We start from the raw sequence: 13,112 nt of genomic DNA, 5'->3' as shown, positions 1-13,112 counted from the left end.
TTGGCTCCAATAGCCAATCGTGTGTTATACCAGGAGGCAAGTAAATCCTTGTCCGTGGGTGGGGGCACACGCAGGATGGCATGCACCCTATCCTCGCTAATAGCAGAACCGTTTTCGTCAACAAGTCGACCCAACGCTAGCACCGGGCGATCAGAGAAGCCAAAGCAACACTTCTTGAAGTTCAACTTGACGTTGTGCTTCTTACATGTCGCAATCAACGCCCTGATGCTCTTCCAATGCTTCTTGGGATCATTTCTTGGGATCATTGTCCCCAACGCCCATATCGTCAATGTAGGTCTTGAGTCCGTCAACGGTCTGAAAGGCATACTCCATCCTCTGCTGCATAAGCCAGGACACCGGCTTGATGCCGAACGGCATGCCAACGAACGTGCGCTTGCCCCACGGGGTCCAAATCGTTAGTAGATGCTGCGAGCCTTCCGCCACCTTGAGCTGACAGAGAAACCCTGGCCAAGATCTACCATGGTGCGGTACTTCTTGCCACGCACTGATGACAGAAACTCCTGCTCCGTAGGTACCGGGTGCTTTTCGCAGTCCAACGAGCCATTAAGCTTCTTGTAATTAATACAACACCGCCAGTCGATAATCGACAAAGGAACAAATCCAGGTCTCTTAAAGACCATGTGCGGCATTGCACAATAACCCTTGGCTTCTGCCTCCGAAATTTCCCGTGTAATGCCCAGTCCCCCACTTTACCACTAAGAACCGAAGTGAACGTGGGATCATTGTTGGGGTACACATGATAGGCTGGCTTCGAACCATCCTTCACCTTGACACCATAAACGTGGGAGAGGCAGCATTATAAAGCTACTGACTGTATATCCTTAATCATAGCAGTCAACTCTCTTAGGAAGTGGAAGTCCACACGCCTTGTGTAACTTCTTCAGCTGAGACTGGTCAAACTCCAAGTGTGCCTGCGGATCCACCTCCTTAGCCGGAGATATCGTTGTCGCATCAATTGGCATGTCCACCTCAGCTAACAGGTCATGAAGACGAGGTAGAACGTACTAAGCAGTCTACCCGTTTCTTAATCTCCATGAAATGTGCTTGAACCGACGAAATATAATTCATCCGCTCCTGCTCTTTGAACTGGTTCCTGTGAATCGCTCGTAATCCCAAATGGCTGCGTATAGTGTTCAACCGTAGATCCTGTGGAATCGTTGGACTCAGTATACGACGCTTATGCCGTATCTCCGTTCTAGTAGCTTGTGCCCGCTTATCCGACGGGCCACGCACGCCCGGCTGGTCCCCATCCGCTGCATCTTATTCTAGGAAATCGATCACCTGCATTTGAGGCGTCACCGCCAGCCAATCCTACTTGGTCCACATAAGGGACAAGCGTTCCTTTCTCAAATCTTTAAATCCTACAGAACATCCGTGTCAAATGGCAGAGATTTGACAATGAGAAGATCCACATAGGGCGAACCAAAGAGTTTCCTCCCCATGTATCCCAGGTCACCGAAGAAGTATCCACACCAGAAGGGACCAGACCCATTACTGCCACACCCTTGTAAGGCAAGCCCAAGTATCGAGCTACATTCAACCCCTGCTGGGCCGCAAAGAACTCGGAGACCAAACTTGAAGTTGCGCCAGAGTCAACGTAAACCTCTACATCTTCTCCCTGTATTGCGCCCTTAATAACACTCCCTGCTTGCGCCTTCTCCTTCACTGTCGCCCCCAGCGACCCTGCCAGTCACTTCTGACGACACTTAGCCGCAATGTGACCAGACTTCTGACAGGTGTAGCACTTAAAAAACCCTTGTCATCGCCGGATAACTCTACCCCTCCCTTATCATCAGAGACCTGGGATCGCGTACGCTTACGAGTCAGTTTGTCTGTGACCCGTGCCACTTGTCGCGGTTTCTTCAACAGCTTCCGCAAATCCTTCCCTTGGTTCTTTAACTTGGTTCGTAGGTCACTCAGCGCAGCCAACGTCCCGTTGTTCATGTTGTACCGATCACCCTGTGGCTCTGTCGGCACTGTGGGAGCACCCTTAGCATCACGTTCCTCACGCTCCTCCTTAAGTGTAAGCAAGACCGGAGTCAAACCACCCATATTGTAAGAGCGGCGAACACTCTTCCCCAAACGCTTGTAGTGAATAAATAGGCGTTCCAAAAAAACCCCTATAGTATCATGCACAACATCTAAATTAACCATAACCGCATCACCAAACACCGATTCCACTTTGAAAAAACTTGCATGAGGGCTCAAAAAACTCTCCATGCAATGTGATCAGCAATCACACTTTCTGTCGTGGATAGCTGTGCAACCTGGCCCAGGTGTTCACGCATAGCTTGCGTCATGTCATCCACCTATTTGAAGTCTGTCAACGGAGCACCCGTAGATACCGTGCCAGCCTTCGCTATCTGCTTCAGCAACGCATCCATTTAAGTCCCTAGTCGAGCACTAAGTTGTTGATCCATACCTCCATCTTAAACAAGCCTGCCGCACCGCCCGTAGCCCCTGCTTGGACACGCCGATCTATCAACCGAAAGAGGTGGTGGGCCATAATAGCCCATACTCCATACGTTTGAATGTTCTGAATCACACTCTCAATCAGCTCCGGATTCGTGGCGTACTGATCTGCCAACAAGTCTGCCGTTTCCAACATAGAGCTCCGCGGTTGTACGAATAGCATAGCCAACATCTGATTATGCTTGGCCAAAATCACTGAGTCGATCATACCAATGTCAATCCATCGATCCCCTAGTAGCGCCCGTACACTGGCCTGAACTGCCGTGTTGAATCCATGGAACAGATAGTCGTTGCCTTGATGCGCCTGCTTCATTCCTGGCACTATAATACCAGATTGATGATGGGCCCTTCGCTCTTTAATGGCGTGACCTGGGCCCTTCACCCTTTGGAGATAGTCATCCCATTTCTTCTCGTCGAATGTCACAATCCATTCCGTCAGTTCGAATTTTACATTTTTTTGTAATGTACTGTCTACCTTACTACCTAATATTATTGTGAGTACTTCCTAGCCGTATATCTTCAGACGTACATCACAGTTTATTGTTAGCTATCATACAGGTTATAATAATAGTGTCGTAGCGTATGTATACAATATTGTGTTCACGTGAATTCCACCATGTGCGAATTCACATCAAATATTGATGACACCAAATTACTGAAAACTGATGGCAGGCCTGGCCGGCCCAAATCCTGGCCCAGAATTGGGTCGGCCAAAACCTAACCCTAAAACCTAACCCCAAAACCTTAGGGCTCAGTTCACAGTCCATCACAACCCCCCGCTACGGTTGCATGCCACATGCTAGTCGTGGCTGCCACCGTATCCACTGTGTTTGAGCACCAACTAATGGCCTCTGCTCCTCGTACGTCTAAAAGAAAAATTGTCTACCTATGTACACCTCGTGTGTACATGCAAGAGAGACTTACTCTCCACCCCCCCGTGGGAGGTGGAGTTTAGCCGCTCTACCTCCACCCTGGAGGATTTTCACGAAAATTAACGCCGCGCCGGTATCTCGACTCCATCCTCGGACAACTGTAGCTCACCCCACATTCGAAGATGTTAGCGTGTGGTGTGGGGGACTAATAGTAAAGTGCTAGTGTATTAAAAGTACTTTATGATCTCACCCTCAGCTATATACTGATGGGGTTTGTACTAGTGTTCAACCACTTGGGTTGGCTAGGGTAAAAACTCATATGAACAGTATGGGAAACCTTATGCAGAACACTTTAGCACTCGGATATATTTTCTAGAAATAAATACATCTTATTCTCTGTTACTACACTCAGTCTCGGACCTCGGCTCTCGGCTAGCCGGTGGCCCGTATTCTATAAATAGAATAATCTGAGAAGAAGTCTCAAATTACTCTTACGTTCTCTCGGGAAGACCCACCTATACTTATATTAATTTGAGAACAAGTCCCAAATTACTCGCGCTTCAGAAGGGCATCATACTGCGCCGGAAGCACATGTTTTCTTCCGGACCCTGGTACAAGCGGTGTGTAACATGGCAATTCTGTCTCATCACACCACATTTGCCACCGACCCCATACCGAACTCATAGCGGTGGACTATGTGCGTGCCTTCTTCGTACGTCTCAGGCAGTGGCCAATCGCCTGCTTGTAACCATCCTTGGAGTCACAAAACGGTGAGTGATATTGTATCCAATCCTCAAAGGGACCAGACGGTCTGTATCGGACAGTAGTCCGCGCACTCGCTTCTCTGGAGAGCTGTCCCACATGGGGCTTCAACTAAGCCAGCAAAAACTTGCGATGCGAGCCGTCTGCCATCTCTACCACGTGCGTAAGTGGTGCCTGCACTGACACCACCTTGGCCGGATCACCCCAACGCGCAGACAAATCGTGCGACTTGCCACGAAGCCGATACCATACCTGAGATCCGATCGGCAACAATGATACGCCCTCTCTTCTAATATTGGCGCAACTCTGCTGTTCCAGCTGAGCTCACCGATCTCGAACTGCCGCGACAGCGTCACGAACCATGGCTTATGTACCCTTTTCAGACTCCAGCAAGGACAACACTCTGTCCTGCAGCTCCAAACGCTTCTGTCTATTGAAGTCCCTGCCAGTCATGTGAAAATATGGCGAGAACCTCGTGACTGAGTTGCGCGTGGCGTTTTAAATACGCACCATCTCATAAACCAAGTGAAGCCACGCATGAGGTGAATCATCTGCTGCTTCAATCTCTCTGCGAAGCCAATCCTTCATCGTCCTGATGAGTGTCTCTGGCCGCCCATTACCCTGATGGCGATCCACTGTGATCCAGTGCGGCACAATAATACGACGTTTACAGAACGTCGCCACGTCTCCGTTCTGGAACTTCTTGTCCGCATCCATCACTAGACGCGCAGGAGATCCCCACGCCAAGACCTTCTCCTCCATAAAGCGTACTACAGAGGGTCCATCTCCACTCGGGCTGAAGACTCTCGCAAATATCATACGCGTCTGCGTGTCAACAGCCAGCAACACCTTGAATTGACCGTTTACAAGGTCAAAGTCCATGAAGTCCATGCTTACCTCACGCGTGGCTTCCTCAGGGCGTGTCGGTTGCTGAAGGAGACCCTTCTGTCTTCCCCAAGTCGTCAGATATCGCTTGGCAGGCGTCACAACTCTGACGCACATGAGTGCACATCTCTATCATGCCACTCCAACCCCAGAGCGTGCGTGTCAGCTGGCCTAACCGTTTAGCACTCGCATGCGCGAAGAGCTCATGGGTATAGCGTACAATCCGCACAATGATTGTACCCCCCACACCTCAACCCCAAAGACCGAACGCTTCATCGACTGAAGTCGATTTCGCTTCATATCTTCCTCGGGTTCATCCTTAGCGCGTTCCTTAGCACTAAGAGGCTCTGGAACCACCTGTTCATCCAGATCTATGTCGTCCTGAGCAGGTAACGTATCCACAATCTTAGCCATATCCTTCTGCCGACGCGTCAGCTTTGGGGACTTGGCATTCTGACTGCGTGTGTACACCGCTTCAAACGACCACCCAGCCTGGGGCGTGCCAACTTCTTCCAGTTGGGCTTCTGCTTTGCTCACCGCCTGATCCTGCACCTCGCTGGTATCACGCCATGATTGTGAGGAGAAAGCACCTACCGCAGAGAGAGGTGTAGTCTACACCACAGCCTCTTCCGCTGGGAGCCCACACCTAACCCTCTTACCACTCGGATGAGTCACAGCACCCACTGTATCTTCCTGCACCATACAGGACACAACCTCATCCTCGCGTTTTACTGCCGCCGCAGCTAGCTTCTCAAAGAGGGGCCGCTCAGCCTCCAACTTATCCCAGAAGTCCTTCCGCAACTTGAGCGGTCTGTAAGGACTCATGTGGCACACGAGAGTCACGAAGTTAGGCGCCGGCATAGACTCCTGCCCATGCCTCAGGAAAACGCCTTCCTTCGGGTATATGACCATCGGATCAGCCGAGAGAAGCGGAACCATTTCCTTGAACCAGCGAGCTTCAGGAGCATAAGGACACACCAACGTTGCAGTCGCCTTATCTCTCCTGATCCTCGCTACTACCCTGCCCAGATCAGACCACATCGGTTTGAAGTACCACCTTGTACCCATCCAGGTCCGCAACGCAAACATCCCTCCTGCCAGCGTGGGCTGATAGAAGGGCTTCATCCGATAGTTAGTCGGATGAACAAAGCCCTTCCGCATCAAACGGACCAAACTTGTCGCATACCTTGTTGAACCAAGTCTTTCCCAGTGCGTAGGATTCAGTCCTGGGCTTCACCACCACCGGATCGCTCCAGTGAACCCGATCTTCTACCGGTGCACCCCGCGCCTGCATAATGGTGTCAATGTGGTACCCTAAGCGTGACTGCTCACCAGGTAAATGCATCAGTACTATATCAAAATCCCTTAGCACCTGAGCATACCGAGCCATCCTCCTTCCTCGCACCGAGGAGGCATAAGACAGCGGATCTTTCGTCAGCATAGTAACCAACGGCTCATGATCCGTGAATATCGTGAGCGGATGCTGCGATCTCTTGACTATGCGTTATCCGTAATGTGGTATCCTAACTGGGCTGGGTTGAACTTCGAAGACCAGAAGCCTACCGGGCACAACTTCTTGTCTCGTCGAGTAAACAACCCCCCACCCACTCCTACAGAGTCACACGCGTCAGTGCAATTCCAACTTATCCTCGAACCCAGGTTCGACCAGGACGCCCCTCTTGGCCACCTCAGCGCGGATGCGATCATATGCTTCCTGCTGGATCGGTCCCCACTTAAAGGGGACATCCTTCTTGCTAAGGTCCGAGATGGGGGCCATGATCCGGCAATAATCAGGAATGCATTGGCTCCAATAGCCAATCGTGTGGTACCAGGAGGCAAGTAAATCCTTGTCCGTGGGTTAGGGCATACGCAAGATGGCCTCCATCCTATCCTCGCTAATAGCAGAACCGTTTTCGTCAACAAGTCGACCCAATGCTAGCACCGGGCGGTCAGAGAAGCCAAAGCAACACTTTTTCAAGTTCAACTTGACGTTGTGCTTCTTACATGCCGCAATCAACGCCCTGATGCTCTTCCAATGCTTCTTGGGATCATTGTCCCCAACGCCCATATCGTCAATGTAGGTCTTGAGTCCGTCAACGCTCTGGAAGGCGTGTTCCATCCTCTGCTGCATAACCCAGGACGCCGGCTTGATGCCGAACGGCATGCCAACGAACGTGCGCTTGCCCCATGGGGTCCAAAACGTTAGTAGATGTTGTAAGCCTTCCGCCACCTTGAGCTGACAGAAACCCTGGCCAATATCTACTATGGTGCGATACTTCTTGCCACGCACTGATGACAGAAACTCCTGCTCCGTTGGTACCGGTTGCTCTTCGCAGTCCAACGAGCCATTAAGCTTCTTGTAATTAATATAACACCGCCAGTCGTTAATCGACAACGGAACAAATCCAGGTCTCTTAAAGACCACGTGCGACATTGCACAATAACCTTTGGATTCTGCCTCCGAAAATTCCCGTGTAATGCGACCTTGATCCCAGTCCCCCACTTTACCACTAAGCACCGAGGTGAACGTGGGATCATTGTTGGGGTACAGATGATAGGCTGGCTTCGAACCATCCTTCACCTTGAACTCGACACCGTCCCGAAAACGGATGTCGTCAAACACCATAAACGGGGGATAGGCAGCATTATAAGCTACTGACTGTATATCCTTAATCATAGCAGTCAACTCTCTCTTAGGAAGTCCACACGCCTTGTGTAACTTCTTCAGCTGAGACTGGTCAAACTCCAAGTGTGCCTGCGGATCCACTTCCTTAGCCGGAGATATCGTTGTGGCACCAATTGGCATGTCCATCCCAGCTAGCAAGTCATGGAGACGAGGTAGGACGTACTCGTCTGCGTCATTAAACCCTAAACCCTAAACCCTAAAACCACTCGTTTCTTAATCTCCATGAAGTGCGCTTGAACCGACGCAATGTAGTTCTTGCGCTCTTGCTCCTTGAATTCATTCCTATGAATTGGTCCACATAAGCTCAGGCCATATTTTACAGCAAGAAACCATCTTTGATTATGGAAGTCATCAGAATTAGCTCACTCCCGAGAGCTAAGTCATCAGAGTTTGCTCACTCCCGAGTGCTAATCAAGTTCCTCAAATTACTCTCAAGAGTTGAGTTATTACTCAACCGACTTCCGAGAGCAGATTTAGTTTCTCAACCGATTCCCGAGAGTGGATTAAGCCTGTCAACCACAACATATTAATAATAGCTGCGGTTCTATGTGAGTCACAACCTATGCGGAAAGGCATCATGTGATCAGCGTAAGATTTAGTTGCAGAGAAGTTGAAATAGAAAAGCATCGAAGTGTTAAAGTGTTCCGCATAAGGTATCTCATACTGACCATATGAGTTTTTACCCTGGCCAGCCCAAGCGGCTGAACACTAGCACAACAACTTAGGTATAAAACCAAAGGTGAGGTCAGAAATAAATATATACATTTGTACTTTATTTAAAGTCTACTACATTGTACTCTAACAGTTGTTGGTACAAACCTATGGTATAGTTCGATAATGATCTCAGAGCAAGATAATCCACTGAGAAACTAGATGTGCCCGTCTATGCCTCAAATGGGATGGGGAGCTAGGTACCAAGTGATGAGGTCTAGGTGCAAATGTATACTGCACCAGCTTGGTGTTTTGATTTGATTTTTATTTTCTTAAGTTGGACTTAGAGGTATTTTATTGGTTAGTTTGATTAGATGATTATTTCGAGGCGTGAAGTGTAAACTAAGCGTCTAATGAAAGGATATCTGATCTTAGTAACTAAAACATAAATAAATCTAGACCGAGGTAGTGAGTGATTAGAGCGGAGCATATAGACAATAGTCTCAGTCTAAAATCCCCTAATCTTTTACTCATTACCAAGGGCTGAAGCTAAACTTATTTAACATTTTGTATTTTAACGTATAAACGTATTTTCTTATTAACGTAAACGTCTTGGAATCGTATAGTCAGCCTAGAGGAGACCAACTTGTACAGTATCTATAACTAAATAACCAATTGATTGATATCTGATTTTAATTATTGACACCAAATAAATCTAGACTGACGCTGTGTGTGATTAAAGCGGAACTATAAAGACAACAAGATCAGTCTTAACTCCCCTAATCGTTAGCTCACTACTTAGAGCTGAAGCTAGATTTAATTTATTTCTGCATTTTAACGTATTAAAGTATTAACTGAGAGTGAGTTCATTCCAACGCACCATTCTCTCCATCCAGTTTGGGTTTAGGCCTCTGTGGTTCTCTATGGTGGTTAGGATGGTTCTTAGTGCCTTTTGGAGGTACGTACATTTCATGATCTATAAAGCTAGGAAGAATGACGTCTGAGGATATATCTTGACTACATAAGGACGTTTGTTTGTGGGTAAGATTACATCAGCATTAGCTTTATTTTGTGTAGGCGTTTGCTAAACTTCTTATTAGCAGCTACCAATACGTCTGGTTCATCAAAAGCTGATGGTCGTAGTTCGTATTGTGCCCCATCTGCAGATTTCGGTGTGTATTATATCATGTCATCATGTTTGTACTTCCTGAGAATCTTCTTAAACTCGTAAGAAATGAAGTGTAGTAGCTTCATGACGTGTGCGACGTAGAATGATTTCTGTCGCTGGAGTGCGATGTGACCGATATTTAAGGCACTAATAAAAGTTGTCAACGTTGTTAACTTCATGCATCCCGATCTTCTCATCGACCACAGAAATCTTGAATGGTCCAATATACTTCGCTGTAAGCACAGTTGGGTTGGAATTGCAAGCCATACTGTTTACTATATCGCCTACCTCAAACTCGAATATCTTCATGAAATTATTACATCGCCTTTGTCTCTTCGCGAGGGCCGATATTCTTCATAGTTTTTAAACAAACAAAGACTACGTCCCTGGTTTGACGCATCTTCTCCATCCATGAAAACACATTACATTCTTGATGTAGAGTATGAAGGGTAGCTGAAAGATACTTCCAAAGGAAATAATCGACCTCTTCCCAAGTACGGTTATCTTAGCCAGGGATAGTTCCTAGTCTGAGAGAACCGAACTGAGTCTTTGTTTATGTTTTCTAATTCACTCGATTCAGGCTTATACTTGAGTGTTTCTCTCGCACGCGCGGTCCGGGTTGAACTTCCAGGTTCTAACGCTAATATTTCTGATGACTCTGATATCAGTACTATTTGGATCCGGACCCAAAACTAAGAATTCGACGATTCTGTGGTTTCGGGTTTTGAATTGGCTTTTTGATAATCTGGTCCCTAGATGCTACACTGAAGCTATGGGAGACCACAGGTCTCAGTGTAGCAGCAAAAAACTCCTTTTGAATTATAGAAATCATCAGAGCTAGCTCACTCCCGAAAGCTAATCAAGTAACTTTATACCGAAAGTTGATTTAATACATAACTTAACCGACTCCCGGGAGTTGATTAAGTTTGTTAACCGCAACAATCTAAAAATAGCTGCGTCCTTATGTGAGTCACAGTCTATGAGGAAAGGCATTATGTGATCAGCGTGAGATTAGGTTGCAGATAAGTCAACGTAGAATAGAATCGAAGTGTCAAAGTGTTATGCAGAAGGTATCTTGATGTAAAATCTGGGCTGAAACCTGTGGTGCTGTAAAACCTGGTAGGAGATATGTAGTCTCTTAGACTCCTTGTTGAAAGGGACTTGCTACTCGCTATAACGGCCCATGAAATAGTGAACAGGCGTTGTACCAGTGACTGAATACGGTGTCTCGTTCATTTGTGTCTGTACCCAATTAATTGAGTGAGGCCACATGTGTCAGCATCAGATTTCATCAAGCTGCCATTTCCACGTAAGGGCTGCATGTCGTTTCACCTGGGCGACAGAGTCGCTAGGAACACAAAGGCGGATGAAACTGGTGGAGCTTCCGCGGCGATTTGGTTGAGATACCGATTTAGACGGAAGATACCAGAGAAAGTGGTGGCGATTGAGGGCTGGTTGGGCATGCCAGTATTTTTAAAATACTGTTTGGGATGGGGGCTTGCCGTTAGGGAAAATTGCTCTGAAGAAGAGCCATACCGAAGTTATGTCATCCATTTCATGAAGAGTTTTGTCCGGCATCGGGCGGCCCACCACTTTCGTCAAAAGGTGTTCGGGTACTGGCGGCTGCGATTGGGACTGAGAAGCTGGTGGGGTCGGGCGTTTTTTAGGGCTCGGTTTTGCAGGTTTGTCCACTTTTGAGCGGTAGCTGGGAGGCTCACTGCTGCTATTGGGCGCCTGTGACCGCGGTCTTTTCGCAGGCGGAACAGGCGGGCTTGTGGAGCCAAATCGGAAAGTGTCGGATGTGTGTCTTCATCTATAGGTGCACGGGTTTGGGATTTAAGGTCCCGGAGTTCGGATTCAAGGTTGGTTGTTTTTGCACAGAGGTTAGAGAGCATTTGTCCAAGGTGCTTTGTCCACATACCTCACTGACGCCTTTACTGTGTATGTGGACAGGACAAAAGAAAGTATACCAGTCCTTTCTAATTTTTCCTTCCTTCCCTGCTAAGTCGCGTTGTGTCATACGCTGTGTCCCGAGTCTCGTCTCATTTGAACTCTAAACCAGGTTTCCATCTAGATCTTACGCTTGACAATCTAGCGGCCTTTCCTGTTGTGTCTCCACTGTGACGACAGACATTCTGTCCCCATCATGTGATACTTTTGCTTCAGATCTTCCTGAAGTTGCTGCGTCCGACGGTGACATCATCCGGATCCATCCATGGCAGTCCTCGCCACGTACAAGTATGTTTATGAGCTGGAAACCAACCATGATATTGAAATTTGCAAAGAGATGAACTGATCTTCGCAGCAATCATGATATTTGGGGATTTCACACAAGGATCGTTTATATATCGCATACCCTCTGAGCATACAATTTTTAATTTTCGATGTCACTCTCTGGTTGATATGAGATTATTAAAAAAAATAATATCAATGAATTACAACTTCCATATATTGCAATATACCCTTTTCATAGTACAATGTACATATTGCTACTTTTCCCTTAACCTAAAACTGCGTATGATTTCTTTTATAATATGCTACATATGCTGTTTATAGTGTATTTATAATTATATTTCACTATATTCCTTTCAAACAAACAAGAACCCAAATCCAGTCTTATCTTTCTAACAGATATGGTGAATATTTATATCCAGTTCACGATTCTGTAATATAAACTTGTCCTATTTTTTGTCCCCTGATCAAATATTTCACAAGATTCATACATACTGTATTTACAACTTTTGTTTCAAATCCGGGAAAGATCACAGCCCCCTCTACTACTCTACTACCTAGAGAGAGAGCGAGAGAGATCCCAATCTTTTAGTCCCTCCCCGTCCAATACGGGGCTTTTATTAATAAACAAAAGCCAGCAGGCTTCAAAATAAATATATATATATATATATATATATATATTTTTTGGTTCGACGTTCCGACCCCAGCAGTAAACAGTGTGATTCGATGTCAAATTTAGCACAGTTGCGAGTAGTCACTCTAGTAGACCCAGTCTTTTGACAATATAGCAGGGCTTGGAAGCGAATGTGAAGCTTTAACAACATGACGCAGGGTTGGTTATATCGTCGCCGAGATAACCTCGATTGGGTTTGGAGCCAGCGTTTTATAGTATTGAAAGAGAATAGCATTTACCTATTCAAACGACAAGGCGACCCTAGTCCGAGGCGAACGATAGTTCTTACATCTGACACTAAAATACACAGAGAAGAGGGGGAGCAAGGCGATGAGAAAGGTAAAAAACTACTTGTATTCACACTAACATTTCCCGTTGGAAGCTCGTCTACTAGGGTGGGATCTCGTACGTTTCAATTCGCCGCCAAGACTAAAGAGGAGGTTGATTCTTGGATAGAGGTACGCCAGTTTGTGACGACGCATATCTGAATCTACACACACACACATACGCACACACACACACACACATACACACACACTCATACACACACACACACACACACACACACTCACTCACACATACAACACACACAGACACACACACAGACACACACATAGAGACACAGACACAAACACACAGACACAGACACAGACACAGACACAGACACACAGACACAGACACACACACACA

General features: G+C 47.0%; 2 protein-coding genes across 2 annotated transcripts; both read right to left on the bottom strand.

Moving 5' to 3' along the window:
* Positions 1 to 2,330: 2,330 nt before the first annotated feature.
* Positions 2,331 to 2,806, bottom strand: SARC_10734 (hypothetical protein; the record flags this gene model as incomplete). The annotated part of the gene is made up of 2 exons (XM_014295212.1): positions 2,331 to 2,384; positions 2,444 to 2,806. 2 exons carry the CDS (start codon positions 2,804 to 2,806, stop codon positions 2,331 to 2,333), a joined length of 417 nt encoding a protein of 138 aa, XP_014150687.1.
* A 1,819-nt stretch (positions 2,807 to 4,625) lies between these two features.
* On the bottom strand, positions 4,626 to 5,129 carry SARC_10733 (hypothetical protein; the record flags this gene model as incomplete). The annotated part of the gene is made up of 1 exon (XM_014295211.1): positions 4,626 to 5,129. One exon carries the CDS (start codon positions 5,127 to 5,129, stop codon positions 4,626 to 4,628), a length of 504 nt encoding a protein of 167 aa, XP_014150686.1.
* Between the last annotated feature and the right edge of the window lie 7,983 nt (positions 5,130 to 13,112).

Source organism: Sphaeroforma arctica (genome assembly GCF_001186125.1).
Source record: "Sphaeroforma arctica JP610 unplaced genomic scaffold supercont1.1367, whole genome shotgun sequence".
Lineage (NCBI taxonomy): Eukaryota > Ichthyosporea > Ichthyophonida > Sphaeroforma > Sphaeroforma arctica.
This window is presented reverse-complemented; position numbering and strand designations above follow the sequence as displayed.